Raw genomic sequence first — 16,973 nt, 5'->3', positions numbered from 1 at the left:
TAACCTGGTCATTCAGTATATTCAGGTAGTCAGCTGACCTCAATCTTTGGGCACATAACATTGCTGAACCTAGACCAGACCAACTGCAGCAACCCCAGGTCATAGCACTGCCCCCCACAGGCTTGCAACCTTTTTTTTGGCCTGGCAGTGTACCTTTGCACAGTGTAACAAGCTTTTTAACAATGAGTCTGAATTGGATTCAAGATTTCAGTCTGAGATTTTCACTGCCAACCCAATAAAATAAAGGTCACTTAAATGTATCTGGAGGTGCTCAAAACATAACAAACCTATATAGCTACAAAGGAAATAGTGAATATTATATTTAGCTATTGACAGATTCTGTGTGGATTAAGTGAGGAAATATACTGTATATCTGAGGAAAGGAATCTGTACTTTAACACATTTTGGCTAAATGCTTGCATTAGAATGTCATACGGCTCATAGTGACAGTGCTTAAATGCTGATGTTGAGGTATAACACTCTAGATGAACATGTTCAAATTCACTTAGTACGGTTAGTGGCAGTCATGGTGGCATACTTTTGTGCCCTTCTATTTTTTATAATTGCAACAGTTCATCACATCACATATGCTTTAACATTATATTCATAACAATAGTGACACAGTAAAAGTACCTTTAAGAGCAAGGTGTTCAGAAGATACAGCTAATAAGATTACAAGAATATTTACATTCACTAGTTTTTATTGTTACCACTAAGGAGTAAACTGTTGCACTTTGGAAGCAACTAACAAAAAAGTGGACCTTAGGCATACTGTGTTATATTATATAAATCTGGATCTGTGGCTATAACAAGTCTTTAGGTTTTTGCCAGACTTTTGAATGTTCTGTTTATTTATTTTGGTTTATTATTTTCCTGTGTGCCTTAATGCTTTTTTTTTTGTCCAGCGACATTCTTGTAAGAACACCCTTTAAAAGGCAGAAGCCAACCGATTGTCCAGCAGGTGTCTTAAATGTCTTCCTTTCTTCCAAAAACAAAAGCTCACAGTTTAGCCGGTGTCTGTTTTCATACACAACTTACTCTCCTGAGAGTTTGTTATCACCATTTTGCTTTCTATTTTTTTCCTAGAGTACGTGCAGAGGCTAAAAAAAACAAGCACACATTTTTCCACACATTGTCTTCACTTTATTTTTTCATCAGACTCTTGTAATCCTAAAAAAGCTTTCCTGGACAGAATTTAAATCTTCATAACAGTAAACTTATTGCGTTTATAGCGCTCAAAAATATAATGTCCTTGCAAGATGGCGAGTGATATATTTAAACCTATTTATAACCAGTTTTTGCAGAGTTCAGCACTCTTAATGGGAGAATGTCTCCACCCATTCATTTGGGGTAACCATCATGCGCTCCCACAGGGCGGCCTCAAAGGGAGTGGAGTCCATCCAGTCCACCAGCGCTCCATAACTTTTGCCTGCAGGGAGACATGGAGACAAATAAAGTATTAAAAGGACGAGCATTACGCTTCTCATATAGCTTCGTTTAAGTAAATTTTTAAGTCCCAAAGTGTTAACATTTTCAAATGTTTCAGGAATAAAGCAGAGTTAAGAAGACCTGAAAAAAAAAAAATGTTTTGGTATCATCATTCGTATTTTTCTTCTTTTCTCCCTCACAAATCATCTTACAACCCTTCAGATTTATTTCATTTTTTTCATTTCAGTTATTTATAATGTTATATATATCACTGACAGGGGCTATTTTACTGCCTAATGGCATTTTTACCTTTGATACCTTGACTACATTTTGTTGAGTAGTATTCTAAATGCGTCACTTGGATTAGTAACAGAATATGTTTACACTGTTTATTGATATATCGATTGGCTATTGAATATTTCTTGACATTTTGCTGGCCAACCTGTAATTAAAGCATGTAAGGGCTGGATAAATCAGAATGGAAATAATTGCAGGTTGCAGCCCTAAATTCATGCGACTGTAGGATGAATATTGTGCCAAGACATTTCGATTTTGACATCTGCCAGACTATAGTCCTGTTAGTAGAAATTGGATTGAATATAGGTGTTGAATAATGAATAACTGACTCAGTGATTACTGCTGTTACCTCACAATGCGACCCCCAGGATAAAAACCCCACTTAGTTTTTACGTATATGACTGCAATTAGACATTTTCTACAGAAAGTGCTGGGTTTTAGTTGACATCTAACTGAAACATGCACTTTATTTTTAAAAGCACTTTAATATAATGTGTATACACGTTTTAACAAAATCCCTTAAACTTTGAAACTTTCTATGCTCCAGCTGATAATACCTACCTACGCATTAATCAGATTGTTGTCATTATTTTAAAATACATGACCCTCTCCCTCTACCAGTACCTGTTCCAGCTCCAATCCTCAGACCCCCCAGTAGGTTGCTGGCTAGTCTGTCCCTGTCCCACACAGTGAGCTCCACGCAGGCTTCTGATAGGTCAGCCTGTCTGATACCGTCATATACCATGGTGTGGTTAAACGCTGGGTCTACTGTCCTCCGCAGCACGCGCGTCTTCTGGCGACTCTTCCTGCTTGTGTCCGGCAGAACGAAGCTTGAGATAAGGGGGAAAAGGAAAATGGATGTTGATTGATTGAATTGAAGTGGAATACCACTCTCATGTTTATCCATTAAATATTAAGCTATGGTTTTAGCCAGGAAAAGGTTAGCTTAGATTAACGAGTCCTAGAAACATGGGTCCATGGTTAGGATGGTTTAATAAAATCCACTTCCAAGTCTTACCACTTAACATATGGGTCGATGGTGGCCCTGATTAGAGGCAGGTTTTTGCATTCTTTCACCCAAATGTGAACCTCTCCGGTACTTGAACCCTCCTTAACTAATCCTTCAAAGAAGAAACACAAATATATAAACAATAATTATCTTGTCTATACAATGGGTGGGATTTTGAATAACAAAAGATAAGGACTTATTTATAAACAGATCAAAACTGTGTGTTGACCTTCACTGTGGATGATCTCTGGCAGGAAGCGCAGGGCTAGCTTCATTTCTCCTCGACCATGTGATGGGGCTAGAGTGGGTAGAGTCTGAAATGTTTGAGTGTAAATTACAAAAACATCAAAACATCCTAAATCCATAATGTAGTGCACTTCTTGTGCACAAGTAATACAATACAGCTGCGGATAAAGTAAGCCTGAGTTTTTCTTCTTACCCTTGTTTTCAGTGCCAAGTAGTTCATCTGGGTGTGGTCAAAGTCCCATTTGGAGAGGTCGATGTCTACCTCGCCCAGGAAACTGTTCCTGCCAAACGTGTCATGATGCCAAACAGAGAGAATGAGCGTCTGAGTTCTCAGGTACTCCATGCGAACACGATACTGTAAGGACAAATAAAAGGGAGATGCTTTTGTTTGTTAATTATCATGCAAGTTTTAAGCATTACAGAGTGGAAAAGTGTCTCTGCTTGCTTAGTATTACTTGAAATATCTTTGTGAATTCTTACTCTGAGGATTTCGTTGAAAGTTGGATTCAGTGTCTTCTTTTTAAAAGAAGTTTTCCTCTTTCCCAGATTAGCTTTGTCAGGGACCAGGTAGCTCTTGACATACCTTCAAAATAACAAAAAAGATACGCCTTCAGTATAATGTTTCATTTCTTTGTCAGACAAAGTGTTTTTCTGTTTTAAAAGTTCTGTACAAACAAAGTTATAATAATACCATGTGGTATGAGTCACAGGTTGTGACAAGAATGTACTTTCTGACTTGCATGCCAACAATCAATAATCATAAATGAATTTCACAGTCTAGAAATGTTATTCCAGCATATGTCAGGTACGCACGGATCTGAGCGGCCCCTCTTTGGGTCGACTGCAGCCAGGTCTTGGCACTGAGCCACAAAGATGTGAAACTCTCTGAGCTTCTGGATGTAGTTGATGGAGAACTGGATGTTTCCCTGAACCTCCACAAAGTCCCCGCTGTACATGGTCATCACACTGCCACTCAGCTAGGAGCACAAACAAACAAGTAGACAAACATTTTTATATCATAAATCAAATCGGTAATAGTAATTGTTTTATTGGATAACTTGTTTTGGTTTTCTTTAAATCTAATCTAGAGGTCTGGCCTAAGCTAATTAGTGTCACATTTGGGGGGAACTACACCCATCATGCACATCAAAATATGTTTCCAGGCGTTTACAGGTTTCGTAACGAGAACTACTACATAGTAATGAAATACTTTGTATATTTTTCAAATGTTATATATCACATCAAATGATGTCAATTCTTGGTTGGGTCTAAAGAATAAAAGTTTAAGAATAAAAATGTGTTTTATTAAAAAAAGTATAGCTTCCGGACCTCTCCAGCCCTCATTGATGTTTGAGTCAGCAGCTTTTGGCTACATTAGAAGTTACGACTAGCATAATGCAACTGAATCTAAGAACAAGCTCCACTTACAAAGTAGTTACTGTTGCATGCAGTATGCATGGAATTTGGAGAAACCACTTCATGATAACATTGTGGCTTTAATACTGACCACATTGCTTAATTATCTTTAGCAGTTAGTGCAAAATTCCAATGAGGTCAGTATTTGTAATGTGTCACAAGGTTGTAGGTCAAGCCAGAAAAGTATGCTCTCCCTCAAACAGCAAAATGTGACAATGATGCAACAACATCTCTGATTCTACATAGATTTGTAATTAATTTTTCAAGCCATCTACTCAACATTGCGATACTAAATCAATGGAGTAATTATTCTTAGTGTGCTTGACCATCTGGACCCTAACATGACTCTGATGCTGATAGGTGGCCCATTGTTTAAACTTAAAAATTGGGCCTAACATGTGTCTTAAGTGCAAAGGCAAATGAGTAGTGCAGTTTAAGAAAGCAGTGTCCCTGAGTTAATTATGCAACACATAAGCAATGCATGCTGCTATGTTTGAACATACAGAGGACAGAGACGCCATGCCAGAGGAGCCGGTGAGGTTATTCAAAGAGCTGCCCATCATTAGTGTCTCTGGGTGGTCACTGTCCTCGCAGGTGGAGTCAGTGTCTCTGCCAACGTCCTGAAACACAAAGAGCAAGCAAAGAAAGCTCTGTGCACAGGGTTGCAGAGCAGGCTTTGACCTACAAGACTAAAAGATGCAAGGGTAGTTTTACCTCCTTCTGTAAGAACGAAGGAACCGATTTGCTCATATTCTTCAGGTGCTCCGGATCCGAAAATAAGGATGAGGTGGGCGACGGGATGGATGAAACTAAAGAGAGGTGGATTGGGAAGCAGAAGACACTAAGTATTGACTAATTTGCTTGCAAACATATCTGTAATAATGAAAAGCATCCTGATTTTTTTGTACCATTACTTTTGCGTCTCATGTCAGCAGTTGGGTCTTGCCTTCTTTCTTGCCCTGTGAAAGCAATCGAAAGACAAAAAGGTCACTGGATAGATCCGTGCATATGGACAGCTTGACTCAGGAGTTGTGGTTGCGCTCACGTGGTGATAAGGATGCCGTGATGTCCTCCATACTTTTAGCCAGAATTTTAGGCCGTGCTTCTGCTCGCCTCAGTGCTTTTGTTACAAGGTTTTGGGTTTCAAGATCATTCTTACCTATGGAGATAAAAGAAACGTACAGGTTGGAGAACAAGGCGGGTTTTCATGCTCCCATTAGTTTATGCAAATATTTGACATTACACTTTAAAGTGATATTGGACAAACAAGAGAACAAGAGTCCTTGTTGTCATTAATCTTTCATTTATAAAACATAAAACTATTGTCTATCACAATATCCCAAAGCACAAGGTAGAGTTTACTTGTAAAATGAAATGATTTAATTCCTCTGGTTTTAATTTAAACGCACAAAAGGTGGATTTTGTCACTGACATTTGCTAAGATAAAGCGCTCTGAATAATAACCAAACAACAATTCAGTGACATTTGCAAATGTTAAGTATTTGTTTGAAGGAGTCATGGGTACAGCCCATTGCTTCAAATATATTACACCTACTGTTAAAGAAAGCTAACATGAAGCTGCTTTAAAGGTTTGTATAACTGTGTGGTGTGACTGAGTGAAGTAAGACCAAAGTATCGTCAAGCCCAAAAACTAAACATAGGCAGCTGAGCGCAGGCACACACAGGGTTTAAAGAGATTTGCCTCTACCAACACAGATAACCCAATGCGGATATGATATCAAGGATACTGCTGGGTACAACCCAGGGATAATAATCAACCATTAGTTTGCAAACAGACAGCAGGAATTGCAGTACATTCAACACTAACCCTAACGCTGCACAAAAGCTGCCCACTGCTCCTAGTACTAGGATGGGTTAAGTGCAGAGGACACATTTCACTGTGAGTGCTCTGCTGTGTGCATGTGTGTGACCAATAAAGAGGGTTTCATCCTCCGATCTAATTCTAATTTTCCTATATGGTGAGAAATATGCATTTTTCCATTATATTTTTTCATTTGTTTAAAGTGTTGTATATTGACTTTTCCTATGACAAAATATTTCAAATTCAAACAATTACATTTAAAAAGTTAGTCCAAATTTGTCTCAGGGGGCTTTACGGTATGTACAGCATAAGACCCCCTCTGTCCTGAGACTCCTGTATCGGACAAGGAAAACGTATAAAGATGGAAGTAAGTGCTCACGGTTTGAACTGTTCCTGGAGTTGGACCACGTTTCTGACGTGCTGCTCACAGACGACTCCGGGCCTGCTTCTGAACTGCTGTAATTTGCCCACAGGGGGCGCTGACTCGTCTTGCTGCCCCTTCTACTGTAACGCTCCTCTGAGCTCACTGGAGTGCTTGCCCTTACCGGTGCCACAAGGTCGAACTCATATCCAGACTTTTGTTCAGAGCCCTCATCCTTGACAACTGGAACGAGAGAAGTTTGGGCGCTGGTCTTGTCTGTCATACCTAGGTAATGCCGAAAGTCTCTGGGAACACAGGCCCGTGCACGTAGAATCTGAGTCTCAGTTTCCTCTGATGCTCTCCTTGATGAGGCACCTTTTTCGGCATTTTGCCTCTGCTTTCTGCTTTGGGAGTGGACAGGACTAGCATCCAATTTAAGCTCTTTATCATCAGGAACACTGAGAGCGACCATGCTAATGGCACGACGCATGGAATTTCCACGACTGCTTGAATTGCTGAAACTGTCTTTTCTGCTCTTTGCAGGACGAGACTCTTTTCCTGAACTGGTTGTGGATTTCGTGGAGTCTTTTGAACTCCTTCTGGAGTCAGCTGTCGTATAATTAGGAAAATTGTTTGTGCCATCATTTGTTGCTTTTGATCCTGCCTGTCTGTCATGGGGTGACTTTGATCGATTCTGAAGAGATGATTTCATGACGGATGGTCTTGTTTTCTCAAAAGCAGGGTCACCACACTTTAACTCCTGAGATGGAAGCTGGGCATTTATTGGCTCTTTCCTTTTAGAGCTTTTGGGTTTCTCGATGGGAAATGATGCCTTGGTGTCTGATGAGGCCTCGCCCCAGAACTCACGCAGAGTGTGAAATTGTGAGCGGCTTGCTCCTAAGCTAGGGGACAACTTGTCTATTCTCTGATTTGAAGACCCTTCCTCATCACTGCCTGAATCCTTTCCAATTGAAGTCAGATCATACTCCGACTTGGTATATCTTTTATTTAGTTTTGCTTGATTTGCACCGCGAGGGACTTTACCATCCCCAAGAGCTTTTGGTTTGCCAGTGTAAAATAGAGGCTTGTTTCTCTCCTGCTCCCAGAAAGATTTCAGCTGCTTTATCTTCTCTGCAGTACTTTCTTGATGTGTTAGACCTTTTCGGTTTGAGCGAGGACTTCTATCTTTATTAGTATCCTCCTTTCGTTTAGGAGGCACGCTTTTATCCTCACTCTCAGTTCTTTCACTTGAACCTCGCATTTGTGTTTTAGGGGTGGTTTGAATATCATCTTGCTTGTATTCCATACGTGGGCTGTTTCTAGACATAAAGAGTTTCTCAGAGTTGGGATTTGTATCTAGTTGAGACACAGGAATGGACTTGGACAGTTCCCCTTGCAGTAGGGTTTCTCTGGACTGGAAAATATTGTTTGGTTTCGCACTGGACTGGATGTTTGTCCTTGGCTGTTGACTGAGTTTGGTTACACATAAAACCTCAGGGTCTGAACCTCTTCTTTCAGATTCTTGGAGACCGGCTGTTAACTTTACATAATCTGAGTTGTCATTGTCTTTTCTTTGAGTTGAAATAGTCATCACTGGATTGTCTACATCCAGTTTTTTCTTTGAGTTAACATTGTCTCCAGTCTCTTTTTGTCTTTCCTCCCCATGTTTTAAAGCAGACTTATCATAAATCCCCTTCCCGTTATACATAACAGGCACAGATGGCATATCAGGTGCTCTGTGGGGTTTGTTCACTTTCTCCTCGTCTTTCTCTGCTGAGAGGTGAACAGGTTTTTGTCCTTTGTCTTGGGGCTTAATAGATTTGCTGATAAGTATTTTGGGTCCTGCGTTGCTTTTCTCCCAGAATGATTTCAAATGAGAGATTTGCAGCACTTGGCTTTCATCGTTATTATCTGTACCTTCTTGAGTCCGCATTTTTTCTGTGGTATCCTTCTTCACCTCCTCTCTTGTCTGGTTAACTTCCTTCTTACCTATTCTGTCTGTCGCTCTTAACCCTACGGCCTCATTGGTCTGTATTTGTAATTGAGTTCTCCTCATTTCTAAAGTTTCATTCTTTGTATCACTTATAATATCCCTGGTATCTTTTCGTAATGAGTCCCTAGATTTGCTAATTTCTACATGTTTGGCCTTTGGAATATCATCTGTCTTTAGCCAATCGAGACTATCTGTGCTACGGCTGAACCAGTCCAGTACCTTCGCGATGGAGTCCCCCTCTTCACCAGTGGGAGAGCTGGTCTGAGTGGATAATTGAAACGCGTTTTTCTGATTTGATTTCTTATGGGTTGTCTCATCAGACTTATCAATGAAGTTCAGATCGTAAGACACAGGAGGATCTGCATCTGAAAAAGACAATTTAGAAAACAGAATAAGAATGTTAGTACCGTCAGAGGTTCAGCAAGTGGCCTTCTCTTAGTTTGGTAGCTAGCTAACATTATCTAACTAGCTAGAGATACAAAGCATGGCTGAGGCTAATGGTAATGTTATTAGTTTTGCAGGTATTTGGTATTTGCTCATGCTGTTGAGTGTTGTTGAAAAAGTGAAGGGCCACTATTATGCTTTTTGGGGTTTTCCCTTCCTTGAAGTGTGCTATATAGGTTTCTGTACAAAAATCCCACCAAAGATCACCCAAAGGGAGTCCCCCTTTGCACAAAAATGTGCTCTGTGGTCGAACTGCTTACAACTCTTTTCCCAAAAACTGGCCGTTGCTTCATTTTAAGGGTCCCGAGGCCCAACTGTTAAAATAGAATGGCTAGTTCAAATATGCAATCACAGAAAGCAGAAAAGAGGTAATTCTTGTCAATGAACTCACCCACAGTGCTATTGGGCAGGCTCAGCTCTCCCTGCGTCATTGATGTTCCCACACTGCTGTTGTTGCCTCTGTCTGAATCCTGAATGCTGCTGCTGTGCAGGCTAAAAGTGTTTAACGCTGCATGTTTTCTTTGTTTCCGCTCGTCCCGTTCATCGCTTTTCTGCGGGATCTCTTGGTCAGTGGATACATCACTCCTGGTGAATGTGGCTGGTCTGAAGTTATGAAGGTTGTGAGTTGCAGAGTTGTGTAGGGAATCGCCCACTGACCTGTCTCTGGTTATGGACGGTGGGTATCTTTCGCTCTCCAGACTGGAGTTAGGGGAAACCTGAAATGGCTGCTGCGAGTTGTTATCTAGACATTTGGATGGCTCAGATACTTGATTAGATGCAACACTTTTCTGCGGTACTTCATCTTGGCCCTTCCCGTAGGACTGGTTAGAGCTCTCACTGAACCCTCGCTGTAGGCTCAGTCTTGGGGCAGGAACAATCCTCGCTGACCCACCCTGAGTGTCTAATGGCTGGCTGTTGCTTTCTGACTGACTGGAGCTACATCTTGAGAGAAATGTCCTCTTCTTTGGCACTGGCCTGAAACCTACAGGGGAGCCATCCGATGTGAGGGAGCCCCCTGAAGTCTGACTGGTCCCTGCTGCATGGCTCTTCAGAGGAGATATGGGATCTGAAGGGATAAAGGAAGGAGTCTAGATAGTAATTACTGTACCGAAATCTATTTGCCGTTCTTATTTTGTGATGATTCTCAATTTCACAAATGTGTTTTAGTTTCAATACAAACCTGTCTTAGATGACTCCTGGTCCTGCCTGGTTGACCTGTCATCATTAATTTCAGGTGGCTCAACAACTATCAGGGAAGCACGGTTGAAAGGGTTGTGCCTCGGCTTGAAGGAAAATGAATATAATTACTGTTTGTCATTACAATAGCTGCATTAAAATATGACCGCAACTTTCACGAAGTAAAGGAAATATTGTGCTTACCGTTCTTGGAGATCGGGCAGTTGAATTTAAAAGTTCTTTTTCTGCAATGCTGTGGGAAACACAGTTTGAAAATTAAATAGGGAAAGATGCATTTAAAGTAAAAACAACCCTATCTGACATCAGGTGAATTGCAGTTCAACATAATGTTCCTGCTGCAAAGCATCTAGGCAGCAAGGTTTTTTCTTTCTCTAGAGTACATTGCAGTGTGCATAACTGGGGCTTACTGACCCGTTAAAAAAACCACACTGGTATCAAAGAGAAAGATGTCTACCCAACCAAAAGATCCAAAGAAAGTAGGAAAGCACCCAAAAATATCTGGCAGTTTGTGGCTGAATAAGAGGAATAATCTTGCATAAAAAGAAATCTCTAACTCATTTATTTAATTAATTTCATTTAAAATGCATCTGATGAAAAACAGGGACTACGCTGTAAAACCCTACACTAGCATTAACAGGCTACACAAATGATGCTGCACTACAGTCTATTGTGTGTTTAAGAAACATGCCGCCCTCTGCACGAGGTACAGAAGCCTGGCCAAATCAAATATTTACCTAACTTGTAAAATAAACATGTTGAATGTGTCTAAGTGGTGGCACAGTCACATAAAAACTCTGGAGACAAAGTATCTTCAGTTGAAAAAGTATTTGTCATAATTAAAATGTTACTTTAAATACCACCCCCCCCAAAAAAAAAAAAAAATCCTATTTTATTTATTTAGGTATTAAATCCAGAATAAAACACCACTCAAACATAAACAGACACTTCTCATCCAGAGTAATAATTCTGAGAGCTCTAACACTTTGTTCTGTCAAACCTTAAACATAAGTCAAAACACATCCTGCAGTGTTGTGAGCAGAAGCTGCTGCTGGGCAATAAAACAGATAGCTTCCCAGTGAGCACCACCTATGTTTGCACAGGCTGAGTCACAAGACACCACACACACTAATACTGATAGAGAGAGAATCAGAGGTAAAGGAGACAACTCATTCAAGCTTGCACACCATTTCAACCCAACACTAGACGGTTGAATAAAACGAAAGGAAATAAAATATAACAAAATAGTAGATCTGAAGAAAAATAACGTTGTGTGTACTTCATCTCCTGCGACTGTAGTGCTTCCAAACATCTGGCAGGTTTTGGTGGAGCGACGATGTCTGAACCTCGACAGCTGGGTGTTTTGGATCTTTCGATCCTGAGGGAACCGTCTGTAGCAGAAAGTTTACAGGAGCTTATGAATTACAATACTGTGTGATGAAAACGTTTATATGTTTTCAATGCTGTACTATTTTGATTTGGAGACATGTTTCTCTAGCCCCAGTTTTGACCTATGTTGTGATATGCATGTATTTACAGTGGGGCAAAAAAGTATTTAGTCAGCCACCAATTGTGCAAGTTCTCCCATTTAAAAAGATGAGAGAGGCCTGTAATTTTTATCATAGGTACACTTCAACTAAGAGAGACAGAATGAGAAAAAAAAATCCAGAAAATCACATTGTAGGATTTTTAATGAATTAATTATAAATTCCTCGGTAAAATAAGTATTTGGTCACCTACAAACAAGCAAGATTTCTGGCTCTCACAGACCTGTAACTTCTTCTTTAAGAGGCTCCTCTGTCCTCCACTCTTTACCTGTATTAATGGCACCTTTTTGAACTCGTTATCAGTATAAAAGACACCTGTCCACAACCTCAAACAGTCATACTCCAAACTCCACTAAAGCCAAGACCAAAGAGCTGTCAAAGGAGACCAGAGACAAAATTGTAGACCTGCACCAGGCTGGGAAAAGTGAATCTGCAATAGGTAAGCAGCTTGGTGTGAAGAAATCAAGTGTGGGAGCAATTATTAGAAAATGGAAGACATACAAGACCACTGCTAATCTCCCTCGATCTGGGGCTCCACGCAAGATCTCACCCCGTGGGGTCAAAATGATCACAAGAACGGTGAGCAAAAATCCCAGAACCACACGGGGGGACCTAGTGAATGACCTGCAGAGAGCTGGGACCAAAGTAACAGAGGCTACCATCAGTAACACACTACGCCGCCAGGGACTTAAATCCTGCAGTTCCAGACGTGTCCCCCTGCTTAAGCCAGTACATGTCCAGGCCCGTCCAAAGTTTGCTAGAGGGCATTTGGATGATCCAGAAGAGGATTGGGAGAATGTCATATGGTCAGATGAAACCAAAATAGAACTTTTTGGTAAAAACTCAACTCGTCGTGTTTGGAGGAGAAAGAATGCAGAGTTGCATCCAAAGAACACCATACCTACTGTGAAGCATGGGGGTGGAAACATCATGCTTTGGGGCTGTTTTTCTGCAAAGGGACCAGGACGACTGATCCGTGTAAAGGAAAGAATGAATGGGGCCATGTATCGTGACATTTTGAGTGAAAACCTCCTTCCATCAGCAAGGGCACTGAAGATGAAGCGTGGCTGGGTCTTTCAGCATGACAATGATCCCAAACACACTGCCAGGGCAACGAAGGAGTGGCTTCGTAAGAAACATTTCAAGGTCCTGGAGTGGCCTAGCCAGTCTCCAGATCTCAACCCCATAGAAAATCTTTGGAGGGAGTTGAAAGTCCGTGTTGCCCAGCGACAGCCCCAAAACATCACTGCTTTAGAGGAGATCTGCATGGAGGAATGGGCCAAAATACCAGCATCAGTGTGTGGAAACCTTGTGAAGACTTACAGAAAACGTTTGACCTCTGTCATTGCCAACAAAGGGTCTATAACAAAGTATTGAGATGAACTTTTGTTATTGACCAAATACTTATTTTCCACAATAATTTGAAAATAAATTCATTAAAAATCCTACAATGTGATTTTCTGGATTTTTTTTTCTCATTCTGTCTCTCATAGTTGAGGTATACCTATGATAAAAATTACAGGCCTCTCTCATCTTTTTAAACGGGAGAACTTTCACAATTGGTGGCTGACTAAATACTTTTTTGCCCCACTGTATATTTCCACCTGTTTTCCTGCAGCTGGTTCTATCTCCCAAAGTATTTCTGTTATCTGACAGTTGGCAACAGCGTCCTGAAGGACACGTTTTTGCTAAGGTGAAAACCAATGATACATATCCAATATTTTTGCATATGTTCTGTAATATATGAAAAATCTACTGCGTAAAGTTGTAATAAACTTTGGTCTTCCAAGGGGTTTTTCTTCTTCCAATAAGCCAGTAGACATCTGAAGGATCATGAAAATACCTGTGAAGATAAATACTGCTGCTGGATAACGGGTAAAAATAAATGCTGGGCCGAAAATGGAGCTGGAGCATGTGCTTTATACCAAGCCCTTTGTCAACAGTGCAGCATGATCACACCTGAACCAGCTTTCGTCTGTTTCATGGAGGCCAGGATGATCTCTGAACCATGGATCTTGTCCATGTGTCTGAGAGACTTGGCCTCGTAAAACCACTCTCCGGTCCGATACTTTAGCTGAATGTTCGGCTGCGAGTCGTCCACTAGTTTCTCCAGTTTACTGAAAGGGAAACACAAAGGAGACATGTACAAATGATTAAAGTCAAGAGGTCATTCACTGTCTGTATCTTATTCCCAGACGAGTGGCTTTTCTATGACACTAACATGAATGGTCCTGAGTCTGACACTGTTTTAATTCAGTTTTAGCAGCCTAATCTCAAAATAAGACGTAAAACATAAAGCTGCGGGCAGACAAAAAAAACGTCTGGTTTTAAGCAGTCTCTACATCTTTAATCTTGCAATCCTTGACATTTGAGTGACTTTTTGAACTCGACTTAACAAGGTTAAATGGTAATTATTTAATAATATTTGATTCCACCATGCATCTTTGTTCTGCTCTGCTACCTCCACTAGCTCTAAATACCAGTTGCACATGATTGATCTAAAAGAAGGAATTCGGAAAACATTCCCATCAAGCTCAAATCGAATCAAAGAGAAATGAGCAACTCATCTTTCTTCTTGACAGAGAAACAGTGGTCATGTGAAAAAAGGGTAGCACATTATTACAGGCTGTTGGCCTAATCCTTTTACTCGGAGACACAGCGAGCATTCAGTCCACCACTGATAAAAAAAAGTCCACCTGCCAATTCCATTTAACTCACAATGAAAAGCACATGGTTTCATGACATTCTTGACTCTTAATGAAATGAAACGCATCTTCTACAAGGGTTTGTTTTGTAGGTTTACCTCCATGACTGCGTTTTTATTGGGAAAGAAGTTTTGTTTCTGGACATGAGAGGAGTAAGAATGTGCCCTTTGTTTGCCTCAACAAGTCTTATATGCACAGTACACTGAGGGGAATGTTTGACGCCATCCAAATGTTAAATGAAGAGTTTAACAGCGGGTTTGAAGTGATATTCAACCTTGTTCTTTACTGCCAAGCTATGGGACAGGAGAGAGTCTCTTCCCTGGTGAGGTGTCTCATTGAGGGATTTAAGGGTTTCTATTTCTTATCCATCAGAGCAGCCTGAGCCTCTCTCATGTGTGGACATCATCTTGGCTGTAATCTAATTGCCCATCTCACATTAAGGCTTCTCAGTGAGGGAGGCAACGTCTGTCCTGGCCAAGCTATTATTGTGTTATTCCATTATGGCCAGACAAGTACTATTTTGAATGTCCCACCAAAGACCTTTTCTCACAAACGAGGCAATGGACAGATTAAGTGTACTTATTCAATCATTCAATTTCATTAGCTGAATACGATGACATTAGCTTAAATGTCAGCCAAACACTTTTGCTCATGTAAAATAAGCTGAACGATGTTGCCATTTGAAATGTTTACCCTTGAAAACGAGTCAAAGGAAGTCAGACGCTGATTTTTTTGTTTTACTAATGTATGCCTGACGAATGTTTCTACCTGATTCTCTGCTCCTCAGCCTTCTTCAGGTCTTCGTCCCTCCTCAGCACCGTCATTATCATCCCCTGCTCCTCCTCCGTCAGGTGGCTCAGGTCGATCATCGTTCCTCCTCTTCCTCTCACTGTCTTTCCCAGCACGCAGGTGTGAAAAAGCTCAGCAAGCAGGAAGCAACCAGCAGGGTCTGTTACTGTTGGACCGATTTACATTGTCACATCCAGAGTCCACAGTTTTTTTTTCAAATGTATTTTACAACCTTTATGCCCGGTACTCAAAGTCACATAGGCTGTTATCTAATGAGTTGTCTGTGACCAAAACCACAGCATGGTGATCAAAACCACAGAATTACATTTGTTCACAGCCATTAAACTACAGTAACTGCATTGCAACAGGCTTCTGATGAAGTATTAAAGAACGCCCCTAAGCTCCAAAACATCTGCAATACCCAAAGTTCTTCCCAGTTGCCCCAAATGAGTTCAGGAACATCGTGAAAAGTAACTAATTAGATCTCAATAATAGTACTTTGCTGTCGTTTACTTGATAAACCCATGTAATGTTATGTTACTTTATCCTACATTCACTACAAATATTATTATTATTTTTCTCCAGTAAATCAATTATCAGCTATAGTTAATACAGATATTGCCATAAAAATGTAAGATACACTTTTAGAGTTTATCTTTCCCGGTCCAATTTTTGATGTACCACTGGACAAAACCACAGAACATTGAATGCCCACCTCATCTTTCTACAACACTAAAAATGATGCTTACACATTAATGTATTAACATTGAAAGTAAAAAAATATATACTGGTACTTTTACTTTTAATACTTAAAGTAGATTTGACCCCCAATAGTTTTGTACTTTCACAAGTACTTATTCCACCCCTTCCTCTACAAAACAGAGTACTTAATGTATTGTGTGTGCTCCTTTTGCATGTTTATTTAGGAAACCGGCTCTTTACACAACAGGTAAGAAGTCAAATGGACAAACTCATTGACTTTGTGAGCCTTCAAACTTACTACATACTATATATACTAAAACAACAACTTTATCACTATATAATACGTTGGACTTAAGAAAGTAAAATGATAATTGTATTTGTGCAGCTGAAGACATTTGCCACATGTCATTATGTTACATTTGACTTTGACTATTTCAAATAATGGTACATTGACTTGTTTTACACAGGTTCTAGCAATGGATTGTCAACAGTTATGGTTAAATAGTTAAATCATGCTTTGATAACATTGTTAGTAAATTCTCTTAGCCCACACCTATTTATGAATAAGTAATGATGCAAGTTGATCTTTACCGATGTCAGTGTTTCTCCTACCTTACAGGACGCATGCAGGCTTGTTACAAACCGCTCCTTTAAATCCCATCCTGATGTGTCGGTTAACAAAAGCAAACAGCTGAAGAAGGTGTCGCAGTGTTTGCCTCCTCAACAGCTCTGATGCTGCTGGATGCGCTGCTGCACTCGGAGCTGAGGGTGGATTCTGTGTGTGTGTGTAGATAGGGAGGACCGGTCATGTGCAGCAAGGAAAAGCAGCCAGCTGTTAAACTTTTCTCTGAGTGAAGTTTTTTCTGCTGTAATGGCAGGTAAAGCCCAGCAGGTGTCCTCAGTTGATATCATCATTGTGTTTGACAAAAGGGTGTGGACATCCTGAGGTATTTAAAAATGCAATCACATGTTCACAATACAAATAAGGCCTGTGTTTGGAGTACACACGCTGCAGACATT

The 16,973-nt window shown here is 40.4% G+C and overlaps 1 protein-coding gene across 1 annotated transcript; it reads right to left on the bottom strand.

Moving 5' to 3' along the window:
* Positions 1-1,120: 1,120 nt before the first annotated feature.
* Positions 1,121-16,778, bottom strand: sytl2b (synaptotagmin-like 2b). The gene is made up of 19 exons (XM_063907790.1): positions 16,566-16,778; positions 15,231-15,417; positions 13,717-13,874; positions 11,490-11,601; positions 10,397-10,445; positions 10,197-10,299; positions 9,408-10,082; positions 6,598-8,937; positions 5,442-5,555; positions 5,305-5,355; positions 5,111-5,205; positions 4,900-5,016; positions 3,794-3,957; positions 3,461-3,563; positions 3,174-3,335; positions 2,964-3,048; positions 2,744-2,846; positions 2,350-2,555; positions 1,121-1,429 (listed from the first exon to the last, which is right to left on the bottom strand). The coding sequence occupies exons 2-19, from the start codon at positions 15,329-15,331 to the stop codon at positions 1,317-1,319; spliced, it is 4,851 nt and encodes a 1,616-aa protein (XP_063763860.1). The 5' UTR covers positions 15,332-15,417; positions 16,566-16,778; the 3' UTR covers positions 1,121-1,316.
* Positions 16,779-16,973: the final 195 nt, after the last annotated feature.

This window comes from Eleginops maclovinus, chromosome 18 (assembly GCF_036324505.1).
Source record: "Eleginops maclovinus isolate JMC-PN-2008 ecotype Puerto Natales chromosome 18, JC_Emac_rtc_rv5, whole genome shotgun sequence".
In the NCBI taxonomy this organism is placed as follows: domain Eukaryota; kingdom Metazoa; phylum Chordata; class Actinopteri; order Perciformes; family Eleginopidae; genus Eleginops; species Eleginops maclovinus.
Note: the sequence above shows the minus strand (reverse complement) of the source record. Positions and strands in the feature narration are given on the sequence as shown.